Source organism: Emydura macquarii, unplaced genomic scaffold (genome assembly GCF_026122565.2).
Source record: "Emydura macquarii macquarii isolate MOO-44397 ecotype Brisbane River unplaced genomic scaffold, CSIRO-AGI_Emac_v2 contig_2321, whole genome shotgun sequence".
Taxonomy (NCBI): domain Eukaryota; kingdom Metazoa; phylum Chordata; order Testudines; family Chelidae; genus Emydura; species Emydura macquarii.
The window spans coordinates 3,170,847-3,194,186 of NW_027132458.1; the positions used below are offsets into that span (position 1 = coordinate 3,170,847).

General features: G+C 36.5%; 1 protein-coding gene across 17 annotated transcripts in view; it reads left to right on the plus strand.

The window, feature by feature from the left end:
- The window catches only part of ARPP21 (cAMP regulated phosphoprotein 21), a 245,378-nt gene that overhangs the window by 101,156 nt on the left and 120,882 nt on the right, over positions 1-23,340 (plus strand). For all 17 annotated transcript variants that reach the window (XR_010922124.1, XR_010922125.1, XR_010922126.1 and 14 more), the window contains 5 exons: positions 14,202-14,370; positions 16,114-16,316; positions 17,089-17,130; positions 17,932-18,021; positions 22,122-22,272. Coding sequence is in view for 14 of the 17 variants with exons in the window: in XM_067560915.1 (XP_067417016.1) it covers positions 16,149-16,316; positions 17,089-17,130; positions 17,932-18,021; positions 22,122-22,272 (451 nt within the window). In the remaining 3 variants the exon portion in view is untranslated. The remainder of the gene's footprint in view (positions 1-14,201; positions 14,371-16,113; positions 16,317-17,088; positions 17,131-17,931; positions 18,022-22,121; positions 22,273-23,340) is intronic.

Below are 23,340 nucleotides of genomic sequence, written 5' to 3' on the forward strand. Positions count from 1 at the left end.
GCTTTCAAAATGCTTAACTAATACGTTATTCATCTGTATCATTGCATATTCCACTTGAGATTTTTCAAATAATATATGAGATACTCTTTATATAAAAAAAAAAAAAAAAAAAAAAATTCAACAGAGTAACTTCCCGGTGAGCGAAATTAAATTTTGCTACAGGCAGCATCATAAATACAACAAAACATACCATAAGCCAATTTCACATATTTTATTGAGTTTTGTCAAAAAATTCTCAGGCATTTTATATATATAATGTCAGAAGCAAATACAAGGGCATACGTTCGTTCCATTGCACTTAGAAGAGTTACAGTAAAACATGCTTAGGTTAAGGTCCTTTTTGTTAGGAAGCCTATTTTACAAGGAAGATCACAGTTCCTCAGAACTTGGCTTACAGTGATAGTTATTGGCCTGCCCTTTCTTGTAGTTGGATCATGTTTCATCTGCTTTTGGAAATCTTGAAGGTATCAAAAATAAAGTATGTGGCTCAAAGGCATAGTATTATGTATTGACTGAACAGATTTTGTGTGAAATACAAGTCATAATTTTAATTCTTGCCAGGGAAGGTCAGCTTGGCTTCAAAATATGATCAAAATAGGTGGAAAAACAACTCTTCTGTTCAGAAATGAATCTTGAAAATGTTCATACAAATGCACCTGAAATTTGTCAGGTGACTGGGATGAATACTTTAACAAATGGTCAATTTTTTTCTGGCATGCACATTTTTTTACATTCTTCTTTTTTGCTGGCATGTAACAATACTACTTCCTTCATCAATTTTTGAAATGCTCTGTTTTGTTACATGTTAAAATTAACTTATTTATAGGCACAGCCAAAGCCCATGGAAATCAGTGAAAAGACTCTCATAGAGATCTCCCTTAGAAGCCTGTGAATCAACTGAACACTTTTCACTTCCTCACTGTAAATCCAAAAATACTGGGCCAGATTCTCAGCTGATGTAAACTGGCATGGCTCCATTGACTTCAGTGAAACTGCCAATTTACACCAGTTGAGAATCTAGCCCACTGAACTTTTACAAAATTTTTTTCTCCATTATAAGAAATCTTTGTTAGTGGAGGGTAAAATGCATTTTTAAATTCATAACTTCTTTGAAACTTTTCATACCTTGACCCCAACCCTGAAATCAGAGGGAATTTTTTATTTAAAAGCAGATCTTCTCCAAAAGCTATTAATAGTTGAAGACTCTTGACACAAGGGAAAGATTCCCCCTCTCCCCCCCCCCCAATTAATAAATTGTTGCATGATTGGACAAAATTTTGGAAACATACCTTCACCCCCAAAGAATCTGTAGCATAAGTCTGTCTTTTGATATAAATCTGCTTTGCACTGACTACCATGTTCAAGAAAGAGTGAACACCTAGGCTTTTTTTTTCCCATGAGCTTTGCTAAAATATGTGAATTCTATGCTAAGGTTTTTGCAGAAGTGCATTTTATTGATGATATTTAGTTTGAGGTACTTAGCACAGCAAGAAAAAAGTATGTGATGATATGGCCATTTCTGGAATGGAAATAGAATATGTTATAGATTATGAAACTTCTCTCCCACATTTCCATTCTGTAATTTAAATTTTAGTATTTTTAGATCATTGATGCAGTTAGTGTGTTCCCCTGACAAGCAAGACCGATTGCCTCACAGCAGGTAAACACAATTTTGGATATTATAAAAGCCTTTTTAAAATAGTGATTTTAAAACCACATTTGAAGCTTTAGAGGTTTGAATCCAGGTAACAAGATTTAAAGCCAATAAAATAAATAAATAAACAAAATTGTCTCTCTCAAAAATATATATCCTTTGGATGTTTACTTTTAAACTGCCTAGAATTTTGAGACACTGAATACAGTACTTTATTTCTGTAGTAGCTTCACCACTGTTTTTTATTTATTCAAATGACAAAAAGCTTTCTGAATAGGCATGTTGTTGGCCTCTGTTCATATATTTTCCCCCCAAATGTGTTAGCTCCCTCTCTTATCCATCGGTCAGCCTTTCTTTTCCTGTCTGTGAAGAGAAACCAAGCAGACATTTAAAAATTATTTCCATTTTACCTTTTGTTCATTTGTCACTTAGGGGGCTGGAATTACCCACTGGGAAAGGTAGCATAAATGTAGAAACCATAGAACTTTGACAGCAGTTCCTCACAAGCCACAGTTGCAAATCCACCATTGTGAATTGGCACTGATGTTTTCCTAAGTAAACAGTTTTGATTTTCATCTTTTGTACTGATGTAATTGCTTGGAAGAGGACTCCACTCTCCCTCTGAGGTGCTTCTTTGTGTTTTGTGCTGTATCACTTACAGGTGACTTTTGCTGCATTTATTGCACTGGCAAGTTCACTATAATATTTCTGATGAGGAAATGTGGGCAGCAATGCATCTTATATATTGAGCATTAACAATGACCAGTATCTTCAGACAGAATGGGAATCCTCTGATTTATTTTTTTTTGTGTACAGGAGGGAGGTGTGGACAAGATGAGATATAAACGTTCAGATCATCAGTTTTATTATAGGGCTTGATTCTCAGAGCTGCTGAGCATCTTCCTAGAAGTAAACCTAAATTGAGGATGTTCAGCACCTTATACCAGTATCAAGTACATAGTTTAATTCAAAGTCTCCTGTTGACATCAGTGGGCTTTTTATCAAGCTCCTAATCGTTAGCAGTTTTAACCTCTGACTCATAAATACTTGCTTTTGCTTTTTCTCCACTATGGGTGTGCAAAGAATGCAGGTTCTAGGCTTCTCTCTGTAACGGGTGTAATGGGTGACGTTCATCACTTAGTTACGTTTAACTGACACCAAAAGATGACAGTGGAAAGTGTGTGTGTGAGAGAGGGGAGGCAGGTATTTTAAAAATATCCATTTTTCTTTATGCTGTAAGGATAATTTTCTGTAAGATCCATAATATGTTTATCTTAATATCAACTTTTTTTTGTGTTTGTGTATTCCCTTTAATAATTTGGTTTCCTTTATTTATGTTTCTTTTGCTTTCACAAAGGCTGCAAACAATGAGGAAAAGCTATACAATAGGAGTCTCCAAAAACAGTTTTGTAATAATCCTCAGCACATTTATGAAACCCTCAAAACGGAATTAAAAATAGAGATGGTATTAGACTAAATTAGATTAGGGATTAGATTAGATTAGAGATGGTATTAGGTATTAGATCTGGATTAGATTTGAGGCCCACATTCAACACTGCCAAAAAATCTCATGAACTTTTCGGACATTGTGAAAATGATCTTGTGAAATTTCTGCTCTCTGGAATGCTACAAATGTCATACCATCAACTGTTCTCATGAGATTTTTACCATTTGGGGTTGAGACTATGCATAAATGGTTGCTTTCATGATGTCCATATCCAAACATAGACAAAAAGATTCCTCCTTGTTTCGTACAAGAGGCTCCAGGAACCATCGTTTTGTTTTTTGTTTGTATAGCTCCTAGCACAGTGGGTCCCTGGTTTGTGGTTAGGACTCCTAGCCACTATAGCACTACAAATAATAACAGATTCTGGAGATTCGAGATCAGGAATTCTAATCCAATCTTCCTGTTCCCAACTTCATTTTTCTCTGAAAACCATTAAAATCAAGATGTCGGACTGTTTTCCTGCCAATAGAAAAAAGGCAATATGGTGTTTTAGGGCCTGATCAAAAATCCCTTGAAGTCACCCAGAGTTGTTCCATTGACTTCAGTGGGTTTTGGATTGGGCTCATATTTTGTTTTGCATGTAGTGTTATATTTTTAAAAACTAATACTTAATTTCTTCTGGCATCTCTGACACTTTTTTATTACTTCAGCCAGAGGAATGATTCAGGTAATTATTTTTTTTGAGAGGAAAAAACAGGATTTTTGCCTGTCAAGAAGATATCAAACAAAGAGAGAAACGTTGATATGCTATGTTAACGTGTAACATATGGAGATCCTCAGTGATATGCACACAATGGGACTATTTGTTCTTTTTTCCATATATATAGTATATTCTTTTACCTACTTTGTGATTTTTATCCGTGTTAATAATAATTCATGGAAATTTTTTTCAACAGAATTGGCAGCTGAGAAGTGCCATATTGCACAGCTTTGGCTTGTTTCTGGCCTTTGATTTGAGTAGATGGTTGCATCAGCTTTCTTAAAGTTAAGAATGTAGTAGCAGAACACTTCCTGATTGACTTACACGTGAGAGTCTTTATTTATAGTTACCTTTAGCTGTATCTGCCCAGGAATTGTATTTGCCTGTCTGCCAGTTGGTGTGAATTAGAAAACATTTGATAAAGGAATGGTTCTTGTGTGCTGAATTAGAAAAGTTGGGAGATGCTTATCAGATCTCCTTATGTTTCTTCACAGCTATAACATTCAGGATTTAGGCAAATTAGAAGAGGCAAACTAAGTATAACTTTCCTCTGCAAGATTATTTTATGAGGGTATCAGAGAATCTACTTCCTCTCATTGGCTTCAGTGGGAGTAGGATTAAGCCCTGAATATAGAAATTGATTGGAGTATGTGCTCACAAGAGTGTTTGATATTAAGACAAGGTTAAATACCAACTGTATATTAGTTAAAAAAAATCTTCCAGTTTCTGTGTGGATTATCTGTGAGGGAAGAGGATTACTGTTAAATGGAAAAAATATGCCTTTTTCCTATTATCTCCATGGCATTTAGTAAACCTGATATGGATTTATTGATTTCTTTCTTTTTCTTTTTCTTTTTTTTTTCTCCCAGAAAAGAGTATAACTTTTCTTTAACTGCATGCTGGTTTTGTGAGAGAGAATGATATTAGGACTAGCAGGCATAACCAGAATACTTAATTCAAGTGGTCAAAAAAGTGGGAGGAAGGGAGGATCCTCTCTTTTTAAATCCTGGATATCAAGGCCCTGGTTTTCCATGGTCAGTATTTGTCCAATAGGGGAAAACTAATGATTAGTCTCAGGTCCATTCCAATAGAACGGTGTTCTACCACTACCAATTATTTTCCTTTAGTGTTTGCAAGTTAAGCTAAAGCTTGTGAAAATTACAATTTTCATAAGGACTGGAAGGATGAGTACAGGAACCATTATAAACTGGGGTTAGGAGAACATTAGGAGGATAGCAGGAGAGGCAGAGTAATGCATAATTTGTTTCTGCAGTCCTTTAATTATAGGACTGCAGTGTTGTTATAGCCATGTCAGACCAAGGATATTAGAGAGACAAGAGGAGTGAGGAAATATCTTTTATTGGACCAACTTTGGTTCATGATGAGACATGCTTTTGAGCTACAGAGCTCTTCCTCGGGTCTGGAAAAGGTACTCAAAGTGTCACAACTAAATACAGTCCACTAAATGTAACCCACTAATCCCCCTTTTTTGTCCTATGCCTACAGGAGTGTCATCTTGAATGGTCCCTTGGAATATGTACTAATTACACATGCTAACTATCTGTTTGATCTTGTATTTAGCTGTAACATCCTGAGTATCTTTCCCAGGCTTGAGGAAGAGCTCTGTATAGCTTGAAAGCATGTCTCTCACCAATAGAAGTTGGTCCAATACAAGGTATTACCTAACCTACCTTGTCTCTCTATTACAGGAATGCATCAGTCCAGCAACCGTATTGGAAGAAGTGTAGACCAGTGCTTATGAAATCATGTTTCATCTACATCCTGAGTTGTAATAAGAGGTCTTGCTCCAGGGGAAACTGGCCAGATAATTTTCCCCAAGGAGAATATCTGTAGTACTTTTGTGCACAAGCTGCATTTTTACATGAATCTAATCTGGCTTAGCCTGTACTCTTAAGACATTTTTTTCTCAAAGATGACTTTGTTAGACTTAAACTAGTGTCTTCCTAAATCATCCTATCATTCAAAGTCCATTTAGACTATGGGTATGTCTAAAATCGATTTTTCAGGATCAATTGAGCAGAAGTGGAGACCTGCTCAATCGATCCGGAAATCAACTTAATAAATCCATCCCCGGAAAAAGAGTAATGCTGTGTTGACGGGAGGACATTTCCCATTGGCCCAGCATAGTGGGGACGCCACGCTATGTAGAATTTAGGAAGTTGACGGGATACGCAAGCTACGTACAGTCAACTGACACCGAATTTCGCAGTAAGTGTAGACCAGACCTGAGTTCTTCAGAAGCAAATATATTTTCAATTCTGCTTTTGGTGTTCTTCCAGATAAATTTTTTTAAAAATGAAGAAAGAAATAAGAAAAGCCTTACATGTATTTAATGTACATGTTATGCAAAGCATGTTTTGGGAGAATAATATTTTAGAAAATTATACTATACTCTAAGACATTGAAAGAAAAAATAGGCCAGGATACCTTTGCCATTGTGAAGACCGGAAATAATTTAATTACACAAAATATATAGTATTTTATTTGGATTTTAAGAGGGAAAAATTATAATTTTTTCTTTTTTCCTGGGTTTCTGTGATTTATTTGATGGTAATGTATTAAAATGTACAGCATACAATCTGTATCTTCTCTTTTAGAACTTGGTGAGTACCGGTACCTATAGCACCTCAGACTGTGTCAGTTCCCAAACTGCAGATCAGGGCTGAGTATGGTGAGTAAGTACTTGGATGAGACTCTTCCATGGAAAACCTGGCATTTTTCAAGAGGTGTTGATAATTTAGGCCTTGATGGTACAGTGAGCTATGTGCAGGCACAGAGATCTTCCTGTGCAAAATTAATTGAAAGATTGGTGCCCTAGAAGATTGTACTCTTACAGTACATCTTCATTGCAGCTGGGAGTGTGTTTCCTAGTGAGAGTAGACAGACATGCACTAGCTCTTTTTAATCTAGTGCGCAAAAAATAGCTGTGAACCTAGGGGAAATGTGGGTAGCAGCCTGAATACAAATACCTTGTGCTCCTTTGAGTACATATTCAGGGGCCTAACTTGAACCTCTGCCCTTACTACTGCTAGCTACACTGCTAATGTTAGTATGTTAGCTCAAGCAGAGTTAGTGTGTGTCTGTCTGCTTGCACTGGCAAGCACACGCTTCTAGCTGCAGTGTAGACAAACCCTTGGTACTAATTGTATACCTGATTTTCAGATGCACTGTGTTGATGGAAATCCTGTCTTTCTGACAAAATATAAAGCCATTCTCTTGACTGTTTGAGATTAAAACTTCATAGCACTTTTTGAAAGATAAGGTGTGTTTACTCCCGTGTCATACCCAAATTGTAATTTGTGTAATTGCATTCTGCCCACCTAAATTCCTTTTGTAGTTTCAGTTGCATAAGGTATTCTTCACTTTCCTTCTTAAACTGTTGTTGTAGTGTTGCTGTGGGCTATTAAAGCACTACACTACAGTATCTACTCCAGAGGCGAATGCATTGTACAGATGACTGAAATAATTTCTGTCTGTGCAAAGCATCCTTTATGATGAAACTATAAATGTAAGGTATTATTGGAGAATGCTCAAATTATTTAAATTAGATCAGGAATTGTTTATTTGCACATATTCCTTAGGGTGGTAAATACATGAGACTATAATGGTGGTTCTTGTTTGCTCAATAAGAAGACTGAGAGAGGTTTATCAGATTGCATCATGTCTTCTCAAAGTTTGAAGTCACTGGAGCTATGCTGCTTTAGACCTCCTGAGAATTTGGCTCATTATAAGTGTAAGTGACCTGATTTTAGGGACTTTTGTCAGGTTTTCATAAGTGTTGGGGGATAAGATTGGAATTGGTGTGTGTGTGTTCAAAATGGATTCGGTTATGTTGAAAAGTGGAAGGAATTGGCTTAAGCAGACAATTAGCTACACGAGTGCTTCTCTGTATGTTTGGTTAGATCTTCAAAAAGTTGGACATCACTTTCTGAACAGCATTTAGTTGGCAAGTCACTCAATTTCACTTTTATTCTCACTGATCCTGGCAGACACTACAAAGGTCATAGTTACAGAAGGACAATACATTTTGAACGTTCTCTAGAGTTCTAAAACAAACTGGATGCCTTTATGAAAGATCTACATTTATTTTTGCAGACTAAACTTCTGGCTCTGCAGGGGTAGGGCATAGTTCCCCAGAACAGGGAGTATCTTGCCTCAGTCTATAGGATAAACCTTTATAGCTAATTAGGGAGTTTGTTTATAACTGTTGGTGTGGAATACCATCCACTATTTCTCAGCTGAGGGTAGATGGGAGGAATATGAGATTTCCTGGCAGAGGATTAAAAGGGATACTAAGGACTGCATCAGGGATATGGAATGGAGGAGCAAATGTAAAGTATGTTTCCGTTAATTTCTTCTAAATGAGGTGTTCATATCTGCTCATTCTTGTTGTTGTCTTTTCCATACATCAGATTTAATGTACCAGCTGAAATGAAAACCCAGCCCATTATTTGAGTCGTGTCGTGTGTCCCCCCCCCCCCCCCCCCCCCCCCCCCCCCCCGTTCTTCTAGCAGCATCCCAAGGTAGCCTAGGATCTTATCATTTGTTGTCATCTTTTCTTTTTAAAGGCAACTGGGTATCTCAAATGGTCGGTAATGTGATCCAGAGCCTTTCAAATCCAGCCTGGTTGTCTGTGATTTGACAGTTGTTGCCATTTGTTGATGGTTTGGAGGGCTGTGTGAAATGTATTGGTGGCCTCAGCACAGTTCATAGTAAACAGGCATTCAAGGGTATATGTCTGTACGTCAGAAACAATCCCGTGGTGGGCCCATGCCAGCCAACTCGGGCTCGTGGGGCTTGGGCTATGGGGCTGTTTCATTGGAGACCCTCCCACCTCTTAGTGTCCTAGAATCTGGGCTTCAGTCTGAGACCAGAAGTCTACACGGCAATGAAAGAGACCTGCGAACCCGAGTCAGCTGGTACAGGTCTGCCAGGGGTATCTAGCTGCGGAGTAGACATACTCCAAGACATTAAACACCCTGTTGCAAACAGTTGACTATAACTGGCTCTCTAAATTGCCAATCTCAGCAGAGAAAGTCAGTAATTAATGAATATGGAATCTGAGGTAACCTCTTTCTCATCGAAGTGGTCCTGCCTGCCCATGGCTGGGGGATATTGGTAAGGGAGTGTGGAGAAATGTAGTTTGCTACTGCTATTGCAACCTTTGTTTGGTGGGTAGAGAACCAAAGCTGCAAGAACACTAAAAGCTCACTTTTAAAATGTTTTTCAGTCTTTGTATTTGAGGACTCACCTTCAGCTTTTTAAGAGTCCTTGAACCACTTGTAGCATTCCCTATGTTTGTTTGTTTGTTTGTTTTTTCCATAGTGGGTCTGAGGTTGATTATTTATAATCTGAGGTTGATTGATTTATTTATATCCTGGAATGTGGAATATATCCTGGAAGATCCAGAACTTGTTTTTGTCTTTTCTGTAAGTATGTGTGTGTGTTTCTGGAATGCAGGATATAGAGACAGCCGTGAGGTAAAGCAAGAGCATAGCATTGCCAACCAAAAAGGTAAAAGAAAAATCATGAGTGGTTAGAAATTGTGTTTTTAAAAATAATATGTTGTTTTTAATCGCCTTCTGGTTTTTCAGTCTTTAAGGATCATGTTTTCAAGCTTTTCTTTGCAATATGTGGGCTAGAAGCTTATTTATTGTTAAATTAAAGTTGATATTTTCACATAATCACTTGTTTCTAGGAGCTTGGGCTTTAAACAAAACACCAGAGAATATGGAACTCATGTTCTAAATCTAAATGACGAGAGTTGACAACTCTGGACCAATATGGGCAGAGCTGTTCTGCAATACTTTTCCTGTATGCAGTGATGTTGTAGCTGTGTTAGTCCCAGGATATTAGAGAGACAACGTGGGTGCAGTAATATCTTTTATTGGATCAACTTCTGTTGGTGAGCAGGAGACCAGCTTTTGAGCTTACACAGAGCTCTTCTTCAGGTTGGGGAAATGTACTCAGAATGTCTCAGCTAAATAGAAGGTGGAGCAGATTGTTTAACATAAGTAATTAACTCACATTTCAAGGGACCAGTCAAGATGAAGAAGACTGTTTAAGCCTCTGAGTTGTGGGGGAAAGGGGAAGAAGAGAGAGGGGGAATAAAGTAAAATTCCTATGGTTTCCAGGATTCCAAGGAAAGCACTCATTACTGATGAGGGCTGCCTTTTTGTAGCTGAATCATGTATATGTTGTACATTGGGTTTTAGGAGTGACATTTCTTTATGGGGAGAGAGAATCCCCTATGTATGCTCCTATATTTCATGTATCCTCTGAAATATTCCCCCTGTGAAAAGCCCACCCAAACTCGATTGTACGATCTCCTCTTTTGAGTGTGTGGGATGGATAAGGGCCCCTTCCTGTGAAATGAATGTCCTTGAGAAGTAGGAGGGAACCCAACATCCAGCCACAGGCTACATCATCCCTTTTCCAGTTTGATTACTCACCCTAGCCCCCCCAAGCTCTGCTTCAGTCTTTTTATTAGTAAATCTATTTAAAGAATGTATTTGTGATTAGGGCCTGATCCTTTCAGGTGTTGAATGTTTCAGATGAACACCCTCAAATCTGTTAGAGAGGGGTGCTAATTGCCTTGCAGGAGGTGTGGTCTGATCCTTCGATGGGTTAATGAGCGTTCTTAGGAGACAGCAGTAGGAGCTGAGGGATCACAGGATCAGGCCCAAACTTTCTTTTTGAAAGCTTTTAACACACACAGTGCCTTTTAGATGTCACCTACCTCGCCAATATTGGTACAGAAATTGCAAACTTTCTTTATAGTGAGCTTTTCTACATTGTGTCAGAGGACTGTTTCTATTTGAACTTGTGTAGATTATAGTACAAATGTATGTATTGATACTTGAAAGTTTTCACTCACCACTTCGTTGTATTATACTTTTTTTTTTAATAATTTCCTTTTTCAGGCTGTTTTTTAAAAAGCCTTGAACTTAAATTACTCGGGTTCTTTTTTACAGTTTTTTTCTCAGTATTGGTGTGGTATGTGCAATTTTTGAATAAATTACAGTACATGGTTTAACACTCACTCTATTGCTTTTCCTTTGAGTTCAAGTAGCATCCTCATCAATTCACCTGGGCTTAGCACAAACCATCGGTAGGGAGAGCCTCCAGCTACTACAAAATAAATGATTTTTTATTAATAAGTTTAACAGATGACAAATGCATTGCCAGTCGATAGCATACACCTATCATCATCAAGTGCTTGAAACTTGTTTATTAATCCATTACATTATTTTTATTAAAATGGCTCTCTAAAAATAGCATTGTAGGGTGCCTTATTTTCTCTCTCTGACTGCTTGGTGTGGGGTTTTCAAATTTGGGCACAGTGAACTCGTACATGTTACCCCCTATGATTAATTCTGTCCCCACTTGTTCTTAGTTCAGACACGCTGATTCTTTTTCCTGACCTGAGGAAGAACTTTATGTAGTTTGAAAGCTTATATCTTTCCATCAACAAAAGTTACTCCATAAAAGATATTACCTTGTCTAACTTGTCTCTTGAAAAATCTCAGCAGTCCCTAGAAAATTTGCTCCCTTGCAAGTCAAAAAGTGATTTTTTTTTCTAGTCACAAGCTTTGCAACCTCAGCCTAGAGACTGAAAGCAGAGCTGCATGTATTATGCCTCTTACATCACTATCCATAGTGAAGATTTGGCAGTTTTGTTCATGTGCAAGGCAGAGAAGAATCCAGCATGCTTTTTCCATAGCTATATAGACACTGCAGAGCTAGCAATAGTAAGATATTTGTGTTGATCATTCAATATACCGATGTCTTGAAAATGCACAGGGAGCAGAGACATATTTTGAGTCAAAGGGTGCTGACTATTTCCACTTATTACCTTCATACCTTCAAGTTTATTATATAACCCTGGGAATTTTAGAGGAGCCTAAGGGAGTCCAACTCCCAGTTCAGCGTGGGTTCCTTTGAAAATCTCAGCCTAAAAGCACATCTCACATATTGTAATATAAATGATAACCATTGTATGTAAATTTCCTCCTAAATGGATGGAAATCTGTATTGGAGGAAGGATGAGAAAGCTGAACTGTGATTGATATACCACCCAGTTCTTCAGTTCAGCTGTTCTCTTGGCTCAGAGAATAATTACAAATGGTTACAAAAATATTTGTCCACATGAAACTATACAATTGCTTATATCCCTATGCCCATATGTCAGCAGTAAATACCCATTGAAGATTCCTTGATTTCAGCACACAAAAATCCATTTCCCCCTGGGTCGTTTTCTACAACAGAATGCTGAAATGCAGGTTGGGGGTATATTTTTATCATCTTTTTAAAAGATGTTGGCACTGCAGATCTGAAAGATGCTGTGGATATGCTTCTTCCCCCACTGACTTATGCAATCTTGGTGAAATGCATGTATCTTTTGTTCGCTCTTTAAGAATCAACGGAGTTCCTGAAGTTTTGGCATGTTGGCATTTGATGTCTTAAGCATAACAATATGTGGGCCTCCATTTATAAAAATATTCCTTAATAAGTATGATAAGATTATGTTCGAGATCTGTGGCACAGGACCAAAAATGTTGTCTGCTGGAAACTTGGCAAATTTCTCTGGCTGGTGATTATGAAGAAATCTGAGATGCCTTTTTGTGAATATTTAGCTTATCGCATATGGCAATGCTGCAAAAAGTGTGTCGAATCCTGAAATTACGTGCTAATTTTTGGCGAGATTTTGATACAACAATCTCTATTTCCCCTATAGATTTGGAGCTTCTGGACTTCACGGTGCTCTGTCTCTGTCTTTTTTTTCCCTCTTGTATTGTATTGTGATATACTATATCATTTTTATTGTGAGGTGGGGGCAAAAAGGTTCCTAGGACTAGCCAATTCGCCTTCCTGCCAATTTCATTGGGTCAGTGAATTGATTTTTTACCTATATCTGTTCCATATAGTAGGATCACTTATATATAAATTTCTGAATATAATTACTTTGCTCTATTTTCTGTTTTGGTTCTTTTACTGTTCTCACCACCATAGCGTTGGACCTCCCAAAAATATTTTTTTCCGAAAGGATAGTAAATGATCCTGCCATGAGTAGTTCTATAGCTATATACAAATTATTTACTGGTTTTAGAGATGAGGTATAAAATCTTTATATGTATTTATGCTTACCTCTTGGGGAATATAAAAGGCTGTGTAACAAAATATTCTTTGCTTACACAGCACTGAAATTCTGGAGAGATCAGAATATGATTTTAAAAATTATTACATTCCACTTCTGATTTGTAGCATTTAGCTAAATTAAACGGGTTATAAGCTACAATTCATCATACCCTACAGTACAGCTATTGCAACTGTTTGCAATTTAAAACCATGTACATCAGAAAAAGTGTAATAGAGTTTGATGATATGCAGCTTGTTTTTCTTATCGAATGAGCGGTATTTCTGTTCCTTTGGGGATGTTTTTTGCCTTTCTTCTCCTCTCTCCCTCCCCCCAGTTACCTTGGCCACTGCACATATGGAAATCTCAACAAGACTCATTGCATCATGAGAATTTTCCACATGACCATAGTTTGTAAATCTGTCGAATCCATCTCAAAATGTTCCTTTTCTGTCAAACCCCATACCCAGCTGGCAGTAACAGTCCTGACAAATGGCGTTTGCATTGCATTTCTGAAGCAATTGTTCCTTCAGTCTTGCTCTCTGACAATAATGTAGAGAGAGAGAGATCTGTTATTTTTTTACATACTACCTAAGGAAAGTTTTCACTGGTTTCTATTGTTCGGGGGATTGGTTTTTCATGCCCTCTCCCCTCTGTACCTACCGATCATTCCTGCTTTTATTCGGCAGATATGCCTCATTAAACCAACATGTAAATTAACTGTACCCTTATCGAGATCACTTTCTAAAAGCAGTCATGGAGCGTCTTTAAAATATTGTGTAAATCCTTAATTGGGTCTGAAGCTTTGGTTAAAAAGCAGACAAGATCTTTTTGCCCACAGACAATATTGATTTCCATTGAAGCAAACAGATTATCTTAATATTTTTATGTGAAAAGTGCTAGAATTCTCTTAAAAAAGGTTAAAATTGAAGTGAGTAATCTTCAGTGCATAATGCAATTGATAATTTTAGCTCTTTGCGTAGGAGCTGTTATGACTTGAACAGCCGGCTCTAGCCTTCATTAGAGAAGAAGCAGGCAGTTTTGAGACAGGTGGAGCTGGATCAAGCTGTGAAAGTGATTTGCTTGAAGCTGGTCATTAGTGTTAAAAATCTGGTCCTATTTATTGCATCCTTAACCCTACCATGATCATTACCATGATTATTTACTTTTTGTCTTTTTCCAGGTTGTTGATGATCTGTCAAACTATCTAAAGGAAGAGCATGGAGATTGGCATTCTGAACTGTTAGTGGGGACATGGGACTCATGTTGTCATTGATCATTTGTGTGGATTTAACCATTGCAGAGCAACAGAAGCAGCTAGAAAGACATCGAGAATTAAAGCTGCTTTGAAGGTAAATGGCTTGTTTGTTACAGTTGTTAATCGGCAGCTTAATTATTGTTTGTATTTGTGAATATTTTCTATGTATTGATATGCTATTCATACAGTGTACATTGAAAGGTGTGTGTGTGTGTGTGTGTGTGTGTGTGTGTGTGTGTGAGAGAGAGAGAGAGAGAGAGAGAATCTCAGTGAATTTGAGTTACACATGTAAGTGCACAACAGCCAAAAATTTACCGGCAGCAACATTGTTTTACAGAAAAATATTATACCCTCTTGGCAGTAATACACTTTGAGAAATTTATTTAATTGCTTATGTCTCTTCTTTGTGTGGTTTGTAAAGTTACATCCCCCCGTGCTGATATTCATATACTCACATGTATGAAACTCACAATTGTTCAGAAAATCTCATTCTGCTAAATCTCCACAATCCGTTGCAAAATGAGATGGAACTGCAACATATCTTCATGTAGAAACCTCCTTTTAACATCCTTTATTTAAAATGCCAAAAACAGATACATTCAAATGACTGATGTTTTAAAATCCTTTGTATTTCCGTTAAAAAAAACAGAAGAAAAGTGCTGAATGTTTATTACAAGCTGTAAAAGAAACGTGGCAAAATCTAGTTTTATCTAATAGCCATTGTTACATTTCTGGGAAACGGCATGCTATTTTACTGAAATCTGTTTCTGAAATAACTCCCCTTTTCCACTGCAGTTGTTTTTCTTTTAGACACATCTTAAAACAAGAAAAAAAGGAAAGAGGGGGGCAAGCTAAATTATTCATGAGACTCGTTTGACAATTGATCAGTGGGGGAGGTGTCGGGAGGGTGTTTTGTGGGTAGAAAGAGAAAAAAATAATAATAGGCTTTAACTTTGAAAAGCCATTTAGAGCTTCTGTACAACAGTCCATTGTGAGCTGAGAGTAATGCAGTGCAGTTAAGATATCTTCATTAGAGCTACCTGCCAAGGGCTTCCAGTAGGATTTCCATAGTGCTGCAGAAAGTGACATGCGGTTTGGGAAGAGGCTTATGATTTTAATAATGGAACTGTCAGTTTGATGTCTGGAAATGTTGACTCTGAGAGCTTTATTGCCAAATTTCGATTTCATATTTATATTGAATTATTACCTCCTCAACTGAATTTAATTTTTGTGTGTGCCTATAATGAACGCTATAGGCTCTCTCTCTCTCTCTCTCTAAACGCAAGGTGATAGCTGAGTGATAGAAATCTGCAATATTTCTCCTCTTGGTGGTGCTTTATTTGTGTATGTATTTATTTATTTATTTATTTTGAGGGAGAGAGATACTAGAGGAGTGTAGCACTGACATGCCTATGACCCGGAAGTGTAAATGGGTCATTTTCTATTTGATTCAGCTTACTTATTTTGAAGAAAAAAAAAATTCCTTTCCATCCCGATCTTTACCTCTGCAGAAACTCCTTGGCTGTGGAAGGAGAGCAAAGGGTGAGGGCTTATGTTACAGTACCTTAATCCTGGTTTACATTCTCTACCATTAAGCGTATTTGAAACCAAGTTGTTTTATTTATCATACTTCAGCTCTACTCTTACCCAGTGTTGGTTCAATACATTTTTTTTTCTGCTGGAGTGTATTGCTCTGAACTCCTGAGTTTGTTATTGTGGTTTGTTTATCAAATGAAATGAAATTATTCATTTGAGAACTAAAATAAAAAATTCATCCTCTCCCCCATTTTTTTTTTTTTTTTTTTTTTTTTTTTTTTTTAATGTCTCGACCTTCCAGGTCGCCAAATCTTGTTTTAATTTCTGCCTGGGAGAATGTCTGAGCAAGGTAAATTGAACGAGGAGACAGCAGAGGAAGCTGTGAAAGACCAGGAGTCTGCCATCTCTGATGCGACCCCAGAGAACTGCATCATTAATAAAACGGAAAGCTTGGAAGCAGAGGAAAAAGAGGAGAAATTGAGTGATGCCAAGACGGACCTCCAGGTAAGTGGAAGGTCTTGGATGGCTTTTATATCACCGTGTTATCATTACATTGTCATTTCTACTGTCTCTCTTTGTTTGGCTAGATTGAAAGAAAGAATCAATCTACATTCCGAGTTAATTAATTGTATAGGTGTTATATTATTGGTAGTATTTTTATTGTTAGGTACCCATTGTAAAATACGGTAAAATATTTGTCTCTCAGTTTTCCATCTCAGGATATTTAGGATATTATCTTGATCTGATATACACACAGAATTAATAGAAACTGAAATATTTCTTAGTTTTTATGGTGTGTTTCATTTTAAAAAGTAACAGTTATTACCAGCAAAAAGCTGTGACTCTCTTGTTATGCAAAGCTAAAGAAAGATCATTAAAAATGTGGGTCTTTGCCATGATGAATTTTTATTCTTTTAACTTAAAAGAATATTAAAAGAAAGAGGGACTGCAATTTATGGGACTACTGACAAGATCAAAAGAGAAAGGAGTTTGGAGAGGGAGAGAGGCTTATTTTAGTGTTGTCTTTTTATCATATTTGTATTTGAGCATAAAATTCCAAAACATTGTTTGCATGTTTTGTATACCAATCAGATTCATGAACATAGCAGAGGCAATTCTTGGCTCCCTAGTTTTTCAGAGTTGCAATAGGGATGTTACTTTGCAATAAGTAAATTTTAAAGGATTGCTTAGAGAAGGATTTAATGAAGTACGCTGATATTCCTATTGTGTGCATTTTCCACTAAAGTGACAATTATTTGTTATTTGCTACACACAGAAACGAGGCGTAAATCAGAACCAACAGAAAAAGAGATCCAAGGTAAAGTTCCACCTGCAACTGCATGCTGAACTGGCAAGGTGATAAAAAGTTCCATTCAGGTGGCTGTTTTCAGATGCAACAATGAGCTTTTATCTTCACTTTTTCTTTTTCTTTATAATCATGTGGCACAAAGGCAGAGGAGTTTCCACTAGATGCTAAGTGTCAATCTCCCCTTTATTTAGCAATCAGACATTAGTTGCTGGGCTTGCTACGTACTTGTATGTGTGATCTTTGTATGTGTTTGTGTGTGCAACTGGGAAAGAAAAAACTTTTTTTTCTTTTTTCTGTTGTAATTAATGTTTTGACTGAATTTTATTTAAGTGGAATAATCAAGTTTCTGAAGCTGTAGGGATTGAAAAGATTGAGTAGAAGAAAGGCAGCTAGTTAGTGATAAATGTTCTTGCTCACTCACTCGCTTTTTTTTATATAACAGTTTTCAAGAGCAAGAAAATAAAACTTTTAAAATTTGTCACTGTTCAGCTCTATTGCTATTGGTTACAGGAAATAGAATTGTTGCTTTGACTCCACTACCAGATTTTTTGTTTTGTTTTTGCTTTTATGATTTTCAATTGAAGTGAAGTGTAGCAAAAGTGTTTAAAAGCCAAACCCATGTGGCAAATGACTTGCTGGACAGAATGGTTAATCTTCTGTCTGTCACAGACATGCACTTGCATCTCACGCAAATGCAGTTTTGCTGGATGAGTACCCGATAATATATCTGTTCATTGGGATGGTTGGCACATGTTCAGATTTGGGGTCAGCAGTAGTTTTCTTTGTTTTGTTTTCTTTCTATTTATTCAGTCAGGAGCTAAGGGGAAACTGGTTCGGAGTCTTGCTGTGTGTGAAGAGTCATCTCCTCGGTTGGGAGCAGAAGGTCTTCATGATAATCAGGTACATCTGAAATCATGGCCGTTAACTGCATGGTTGACTTCCACTTTCACTTGCATGATCATGTTACTTAATTGGGCTTTTAGCAATATTTTTGGGGAAAACAAAAAGAAAAACTTACATCCGACAATGCACATGATTTTATGAAGTTATCTGGCTTAGCGTGTACTTTATTTTGAAATATTGAAGTAGTCTTACAGTATGTCACAGGGTGTTATTTGCTTTTTTTTCCAGACCCCCTGAAAATTTCAACAAATGGAAAAGAATTCAAAAGAATTCAGTTTTTAAATTAAAAATAAATAAATAAAAGAATTGTTCTTTTCTCTAAGGCTATCTCTTTTGAGGCTATACCAGAGACAGTTCTAAGTACACTCTGGTTTCTAGTTCAGCTGAGATCCATTATGTATCTGTCCCCCAGCACGCACTTCATAATACTACACAGATCTTTGACTCTCTAAAATACATTGGCAGAGAAGAGGGTGCATTATACTGAGTAGGATTCCATTTGTATTCCATTTATTCCAAAGAAACTCCTTTTGGACCAAAGCATCTTGGCAATTCGATCCAGCAGATTCAGACTCTGGCAAACCGATCTAGGTTCGCTTGCAAAAAAACAAACAAACAAAAAACACCTAAAACTCTCACACTCATTTTCATTTGACCAGTAAAAACAAGATTTTTGTGAAACAAACAAACCAACCTTAAAAACTGCCAGCATTGGTATTCAGTTGTTTTATTGGCAAATGAGATTAGCCATAGAGAGAAAGAGGGAAAAAGATTGAGAGAATGACTTTTGTGAGCTCAGAACAAAACAAAGAATCCCTTTTAAGTGTACTTTTTTGGAATTTCCTCTATTGACTTGAAATGAAACAAATTGAACTCTCCCCTTAGGCTCATAAGTGTGGAGAGGATTTTTATTTATTTATTTATTCATTCATTCATTTATTTTTTGAAAGACCAAAAACCAGATCTTGTTGAGCAGCTGAACTTCTCCGAGTTCTCACTGCTCTACAATGATGATTATGCAGTAGAGAAATTGACAGGTTATTTTACAGTTGTAGGTATATATTTAAAAAAACTATGCTTTTAGCTTAACTTGCATTATTCAAAATGTGTGGCTTTTGTTCTGCATTTTATTTGTGTTTTCTATTGTTTAATGGAGACTGAAAAGGGGAATAATATAAATATAAGAGATTGTATTAATCATCGCATGGTAGTTGATAATGTACTGCAGAGGACATGTATTAAACTCCACAGAGGCTGACAGGTTTTGTGGTAAAATACATCTCCCAAACTGCACCCTGATGCCAGACAGAGGAGGGGTCCCTGGCACACATCCTCTGGTCCTACCCTGGTCAGACAAGTTACTGGAAAGAATTCTTTGACTATACTGAAAAGATCACAGGAGTTAAAGTAGCCCTGGATTCCCAACATCTGTCTCATGTAAAGACAATTGGTTCCAAGTACTGAATTAGATAGACACTATGCTTTGCTCTTAAATTGGCCTATTGCTTACTAATGCAGATTAGCTTTGCAATGGAAAGCTAGACCTGCACTCTCCTCCTTGGACTGGCTGAAGGATACTGGAAGTGTTGTTGTGCCAGTTGAAATGGTTTACTTTTATTTTAAAGGAGAAAGAAGCGTATTTTGAGTTTATTTTGAATTACTTTTTTATTAGTTTGTCGTAGCGGTTTACAAAGCACAGGGTCTTGATTACCAGAGAATGTATGGTACATTGCCAGAACTACAGAGTATGGATTGTACTGCAACCCTGATGTTTGTATTGATATTTGAAAATTTGCCTTCATTTTCCTGTGTAGGAAAAATCTTGTTACCTGTATTACTTGATCTTGAACGCTTACCTGATGGTTCACTATGTCCTTACTTAAAAGGAATGTTGCCTCTAATGTTATACTATTGACTTTTATCAGTGTATTATTGCAACTTGAACATTTTTTTTGTTATTCACTATACTTACCTTGTATCAATGTACTTATTAACGTTGTATTTTACTATTGAGAAAAATCAATAAAAATAAATATAACAAAAAATAATAGATTGCTTTCACGACTCTACAGCCCTTTTGTGTGTTTCTTCCAGAGCAACCAAATATATATAAGCAGAATCATATATGTGTAACATAAAATAGATACTGTATGTTTATATGTGTGTTTATACTATGTGTAAAGTCTGTCATTTTTCTCCTCTCATCAAAATAGGTGCATTTTAACAGCCATTTTAATAGTTCAGGATTAAAGTGTGGAGGATGGAATAGCCAGTTACATACTTTTCCCTCTGTTTTGAAGAACTAATGACAAAATCACTTTCCATTAGATAGTCCAGGGAATCTGAAATTGTTCTGATGGATCTTGTGATACTGATTCATACAAAAGTCCTGTCGTCCGAACAAGAAATTTACTTACAGTTTTTCCTCAGCAAGTGAACGGAAAACATACTTTAGTCCACAGAGTACAACTTGGCAGTTAGCAGACATTCTCCTGGCTGTCCTTATCTCATCTGGTTGAGAATTCCCATTCTCTCTCTATATTCAGTACAGCCTTCTGCTAACATTTCTGCCTTACAGTAACAAAAATAGAGATTGAGAAAATAAACCCAGGTTAATGTTTTGCCACAGGGCTTTGCTTCTTGCTTCTGTTTTACAGTGCCTTGCCTCTTAAGTCTTCTGTACCACATTTCAGCTTCATGAAAAGAATAAGACACCGATTCAGCAGGGGCAATTTCGACTTCCTGTCTTACTAGTTTTGGTGTCTGACTTTTAGCGGTTCTTTTTAATAACTCTAAGATTTGTAATAGTTATTACAGGCATCATTTGAGTCATTAATGTTATGATTCTGAAAAATTATCCTTTTGGTTAAAATTTTGTAATGAGATTTGTTTTTATGTACATCAGCAATCTATGAAAATTGATGATAGCAGGGAATTTGCTAGCAATCAGGCTATTTTTTTAATACATGTTAATTTGGACATCATCAGTGATGTGGCAGCTGTAGCTTACCAGTTATGCAGGCCACTAGTTCATTAAAGGCACTTTTAATACTGCTAATTTTGCCACAGTTTGATGCAAGCATGTATTTTTACAAAACTTAAATATCTGATTTTGTTCAGTCATTTTTCTTCAAAACAGTGTGAATACTTAGGCATACTTTCTTTTCCTTCTTATAGTCAATTTCCATTCTTTTGAAGTTTATCACAGCACTGTTTATGTATTTCATCAAATACCAACTCATTTTTTACTCTTGTCTGAAAAATCCAGTGTCAATGCGAGTGGAGAATAATGATTTCTCAAAAGCAAAACAAAAAAGGCCAAACACCATGAATTCCCAGTTTTCTAACAAGTGCAGCTTCAAAGGAATTCACAATCTTTGAAATGTCAAAATCTTTAGGACATGGATTTCTGATGCACTGAAGAAATTCAGTTAGTGCATCCACTGTTCTGAAAACCGCAGTACACATTTTTTTAACCTTTTGCTAAGGGCCTTGTTTCCAGATGGCTTTTAACGTGAAAGACCTGATAGCCTAAACTCAGTTTTCCGCAATGCATATTATCACTTACTGGCATTCTCTTATTCTCAGGATCTGAAAAATCAGTTTAAATTATATAGCACGATATGTGTGCACTTTATATGAATTTGCAACATTTTTTTTCCGTGGAAAAAAGTGTTAGATCATTTTGGTCTTTATCTAGCATCTGCAATATCTATCTAGATATAGAATGGTTTATGAGAAGAACCACCCATATAAGACTGTACTTCCAGTGTTATAATTATTGAGAGAGAAGTGTAATTACTGAAAGTGGAGAATAATGTACCTTTAATATTTGTAAACTCAGAGGTCTTAGTTTGCAAATATTAAGGAAGAAATTCTGACTTCAGTGAGTGCAGCAAACACACACAGCTGAGGGCAGAATTTGGCCCAAAGAATGCATTATTCTCTTGATAAGATTTAGTATTACCCAATAGGAAACATTTTATATCTGACTTCAGTTTTTCTAGCTGTGCACACCTTAATGCAAACCTCTGCAGATTGGAATCCATGTAAAGTTTACTGAATCTGGCCCTAAATTGTTATATTTTTTTCAACAGGAATCAATACAACTACAGCTTTCGAGTTTCCCCAGTCTACAAGAAGAAGATAAATCTAGTAAAGATGACTCTGAGAAAGAAAAAGAGAAGGATAAAAACAAAGAAAAAGATAAAAACTGTGAAAAATCCAAGATCAGAATGTTATCAAAAGGTGAATTTCAAAATACTTGAATCCTTTTTCAATTATTTATTATGGTCACATCTAGAAATTCTTGGACATGCGTATGAATGTATATACTTGATATATATGTATTTTACCTGTGTGCATCTATTCTATCTATCTTATAATACACATATACAGTAGGAATGCATTTATCAAAAAGAGGGAATGTGAAATTTATATGGATAAGTAAAAGGGAGTTTTTCATATAAATGATTGGTTTTGAGGGACATAACTTATATACAGTTGTATTGTGTGTAGAACCCCTAACAGAGGATAGCAGAGTTTTTGTGTAAGATGTGGCGCTCTGCATACATAAGCGTGTGTGTGTGTGTATAATGTGTTTGTTTGTGTCTGTGTGATTATAGTAATATTTATGTAAAATATTCAATGAAGGAGTACAACTTTGTCTTATTAATGATAGTATACTGTACAACTCATTAGCAATGACACAAAGCATTTAGACTCATACTTATATATTGCTCTCGGCCCATAGATGAATCTCTCATTAACGTTATTGGGAAATTCACATAAGGCCCTTAACCTTAACTCATGGTCAGTGTTCTATAATACAAAGTGAATTATCCATCACATATTATAATTATACCTTAGCAGTGCAGGTATGCGTAGAGTGACTCTAACTATAATTATTTTTATACCTATAATTATCCATGTTACAAAACTACAGCGTGTCGTCACTTTAAGGATAAGCATTGCCTACCCATGGGCAGATCATCAGCTGATATGAATTGTCATAGCTCCATTGACTCACTAAAGCTGATGATTCATACCAGCTGAGGATCTGCTCTTACTTTTGAGTAGAACACAAAAACCTATTCCGTAAATCAGTTCTAAGTACCCTGTCACATGTCACTGTCACCTACACACTTTCAGAGATCACTAGATTTCAGTCTGTTAAAGATTTTGAATTCTCAATGGCATTGCATATTCCTTTCTCTATATACTGAATATAGTAAATTAGACAAAGATGTATTTATGGACAGTATGAATGTCAGCAGTGGGAGAGGGAAAGTTAGAAGGAATTTGGGTGACGTTATA